The sequence below is a fragment of the Mus caroli genome, chromosome 4 (genome assembly GCF_900094665.2).
Source record: "Mus caroli chromosome 4, CAROLI_EIJ_v1.1, whole genome shotgun sequence".
Classification (NCBI taxonomy): Eukaryota; Metazoa; Chordata; class Mammalia; order Rodentia; family Muridae; genus Mus; species Mus caroli.
In genome coordinates this window covers 105,897,862-105,902,135 of record NC_034573.1, presented here as the reverse complement: position 1 = coordinate 105,902,135, position 4,274 = coordinate 105,897,862, and the positions used below count along the sequence as shown (strand labels likewise).

The 4,274-nt window shown below is 41.1% G+C and overlaps 1 protein-coding gene across 1 annotated transcript in view; it reads right to left on the bottom strand.

Annotated features, from left to right (window-relative positions):
- The window catches only part of LOC110293391 (cytochrome P450 4A12A-like), a 20,290-nt gene extending 17,763 nt beyond the window's left edge, over window positions 1-2,527 (bottom strand). The window contains exons 1-3 of the mRNA XM_021161223.2: window positions 2,339-2,527; window positions 797-938; window positions 139-183 (exon numbers count right to left, since the gene is read on the bottom strand). Of these exons, the coding sequence (XP_021016882.1) occupies window positions 139-183; window positions 797-938; window positions 2,339-2,527 (376 nt within the window). The remainder of the gene's footprint in view (window positions 1-138; window positions 184-796; window positions 939-2,338) is intronic.
- Window positions 2,528-4,274: the final 1,747 nt, after the last annotated feature.

The following is a 4,274-nucleotide window of genomic DNA, read 5'->3' as shown; positions in this document are numbered from 1 at the left end:
TCTGGTAAGAAGAGAAACTAGGTTAAATGCAACATTACATCTTGAAGATTGTTCCCATTGCTCAGTGAGTCAAGGTAACAATCTTGACAAACTCAAGTGGAGAGTGACCACAATTGATACTTATATGGCTGTACATACCAATCCAGGGAGCTAGAAATCTGTAGGAACCATGAGCTTTTGGGTCTGAAAAAAAGGGGAGGCATTAATTAGAAACAAGATGACTGCAGATAAGATCAGAGAGAGAGAGAGAGAGAGAGATGAAATCTTGATAACTGTCCTTTGCCTCCTGCTAGTTCCCATTGTCTCCCATCCCCTTCTATCCACCTTGACAGTTTGGCTTAGGAATACAACCATCCTGCACCAGGAGCTATTCATCCCCAGGATTAGAGTGGTAAAGTAGCAAGCAACATAGATTATATTATGTCCTCCACTCTGAAGAATAAAAGCCTTGTGGTTGGTTTTACTGCAGTGGCTTGGTTATCTATGATACAGAACAGAAACAATTAGAAGATTCAAACTCAAGTAACTATACATATGAAATTTACTTTTATATAACTGATCACCCCCATTTAGTTCTAAAATGTAAATGAAATGAACTCATACTACTCTTTTAAGGTTACAGTAGTAAGTACAAACAAGTATTAAATAAATATTGCTGAGCATATGCTAGGAAAAATGAAAGGTACTGTTTTGGCATTAGTAACTGAACCATCACTTCTTCCTGTAATTTCATGGACTCAGGCATAAACCCAGAATAGAAAATCCACAATGGTGGGTGAGGGCGTTTCACTCTCACCTGATCTCCCCAGAATCAGCTTCATGTAGTCAGGGTCATACACTTGAATGCGCATTTTGCTTCCCCAGAGCCACTGTGGACAAGCACTTGGGAAATTCTTAATCCTAGTTAGAATATCTTGAAGATCCTGGTCCTTTAAGATCTGATATCAGTAGAAAAATGAATCACTGACAATACTTCATGCCACATGTGGTGATTTATATATGTAATCCTAACACACACTTGGGGGGATGAAGCCTGAAGATCTCTGCTGGTACAAGGCCAATATAGGCTACATAGTGAGTTCAAAGCCAGCCTGGGCTACCTTGCAAGACATTGCTGTGTAACAAAACAAAACAAAACAAAAAAAACCCAAACAAACAAAACCTCCACTGTAAAATTTGAAAATCCTTTTGTTTTAGTTATTGGTTCTAAATAAAGGGAAGAACAACCACAGGGACACAGTGAAGATGGCTTAACAGAACCTAGGACTGGAGCAGAGCTTGATGGCCTATCTATGGTGTCATCCAAACCTTTGCCCTCTTCTAGGAACTGATATGACCATATGCTGTGGCCCTGTTAGATGAAGCTGTATTTCCCAGAATCTGGCCCCGAACCTCAGCTATGGCTCAAATTCCACATACTCGTATCTCCTTTTAAATGTGGTCAATATGTAACCCTTTTCATGTGCTCCTCTCTGCAACCTTTGACCTAGTTCTGTCTCCATCCCCTCAGAGGTGACACTTTAAGCCCTACCCAGCCCCTAGGCTGCTTTCTTCTTACATTTCTGGAGACTGTACAATTGTGTCAGGATCTTGGTTGAGCACTGAGGTATACAGTGCACTTAGCAACATGGAGCACACACTACAGGGTATGCAGGAGGAGGTCCCATAAATCAACAGACTTTGAATAACAGTGCATCTCTAGCAATGGTCCCTCACCTGAAAAACCACTTTTTTGACCCTCAGGATTTCAGCCTATAAATCATTTACTGAGGCAACTTTTTTTCAGTCTAAGTAAACATATAGGGTTAGTCTTTTTACCCAATAGTAAAGTGAGTCCGTTTAGGGCACTAGGCACCTCCTGTGATTCCTGCCTGTTGTTACCATACACAGGACAGATTCTACCACACTTGTAGCCATGTTCTCAGACAAGCTCTATGCCAGGGGAAGAGGATGGTAGAGAAATGGGGGCAAGGAACCTCAAGAAGCCTAGCTTATTTAGAACAGGTGAGGCTGTAGGTGTTGCTCAGCCTGGAAATAAAAAGGCTTGGGTAGGACCAACCACAAGCTCCTGAGTCTGGGGCTCTTTTTAGAACAGATGACAGATCTGCACAAATGAGCAGCTCTTAACTGCCAATAGCAAGACCAGGCAGGTTATTTTGATCTGTGAGTCCCTGTTGCTGGAGTGAGCCCAGCCTGAGATATATCCTATCCTGAGCCTGCTGTCCCAGGAAGAACCTGTGCCTGTTTTATAACAAGCTCTGTTTTGTAAGTTTGATGCTTATTCTCTGAACGCCTCATCTTCCCTGCTCTCCCACCCACCCATCTCTTTCCTTCCTACCTTGTGTCCAAAGAGCCAGTGAGAAGGTGGGGATGGGAACTGCTGAGTACTGCTGAGTAGCCATTGCCTGTGCAGGTAGAGCTGGGCTGTCTTGAAGAGCAGCAGGAGCAGGCTGAACACAGAGGCTACTTGAAGGAACTCATAGATGCTTCCTGGGAATCTGATGGAGCTCAGAGCAGAGGCACTCATTATACAACAACTTCTGGATCACCAACTCTCCTTCACTTTCACTGAACACCCTCCTGTCTGCAAACCCCAGGAGGGTTTGCCCCACCTACTTGGGGGAGGGAGAAGGGTGTGAGCAGAGCTTGATTTCAAGACCAGGGTTGATGAACCTGAAGAGCCTCCTTTGGGGAGCAATGATATGAAAGACATATTAGGTGACAGTGGTAAGTGTCACTTTATCCACACAGTTCACAAATATTTGTGTAAATATTTGAAGTATTTACAGAAAGAGCTGGCAGAAGATGAATTCAAGGAGTTCAGGGTTTATTTTATTAAAAGTTTGTTATAAGTGGATTTTGTACTGTTTCTAAGATTTTAGGGATGAAAACTATGATAAATAGGTAAATTGAGGGTTTAGGTGGGGAAAACTCAAAAACTCATTGAACGCATGTGGTAGGATTTCCTACAGGAAGTCCAAGCTGTCTCTACCAGGACCCTCTGACATACCCTCCATTCATGTTGCATTCACCATCCAATCATGACTTACAGTGATTGTGCTGGTGAAAGATGCATTGAACCTGAATTCAGAAAGCTTAAAACCAATGTCAGCTTCACTACATACGCAGACAGCAATGTTACTTCCCGGAGCTCAGTGTCTTCTTTTGTTAACACAAGATCTTAATCCCTTTCTAGATATCTAATAAGATATGCTGTGGTTTTCTTCCTACTGTTAAGCAAATTCCACAAATATTTATTGAACTGACAGTCTTGCGATCAATGGCAGAAAACAGTATTGCTGCAATAAAATTTACTAAGGTCGTGTTAGAGGAATGAAACNTTGTGTTAGTTATTTTCTGCTGCTATGATAAAATATAGTGACCAAGACAATTTATAGAAAAAGAATTCATTTGCACTTTGGTTCCAGAGAGATTCATGTCTATCATGGCAGGGAAGCATGGTGGATAGAGCAAGAATCAGAGAATACATATTTTCAACTACAAGCATAAAGCTGAGAGGGGGGAAGTGGGGTGAAACTCTGAATTCTCAAATTCCACTATGAGTGATACATTTCCCCCCAAAAGGCTTCACCACCTCCCCAAACCACACCACCAAGCATAAACCACTTTTTCAAAAAATCTGAGCCTATGGAGAACATTTATCATTTAAACCACCACAAATGTCTACCATAGAAGGGAAAAACAAAAGCACATGGTGGACTGTTAACATAATTTTCTAAGATTAACCAGGAAAGTTCAAAAGCAAAAGACACTTCAGAAAGAGTTCTACAACAGCCATCTCTCCTGAGGCCACCGCTTGCCCTGCTTTCTCACCTTCCCAAATACTTTTTCCTAACACACATTCTTCATTGCCTTATGTCTCACAGTTGTCTTCTCTCTTCTTTGAATTCTGAACTGGGTCAGAACACATGCAATATACACATCTGAATTCACTCAATACCCCCAATATTTCATCTTGAGTTTTTCAAACTCAGACTTATAATGGCATACATGAGCTGAACATATTTTGTTTAAAGTAACCATCAGTATTTATTTTCTTTCCTAACTATCCTACAAAACAACCTAAAAAAATTAAACATCTCAATCTGAAGTAAACCTAGGGATGTTTCAGATAATAAGATTTGCAGCCAGGCATTCTGGGTCAAAAAAAAAAAGAATTAATGTTAACCATTAATGTGGAAAAAGCAAGCACTAGGCTGAGCAATTGGTCCATGTAGAAGCTCTGATTATAACAGGATCATTCTATGTCAATT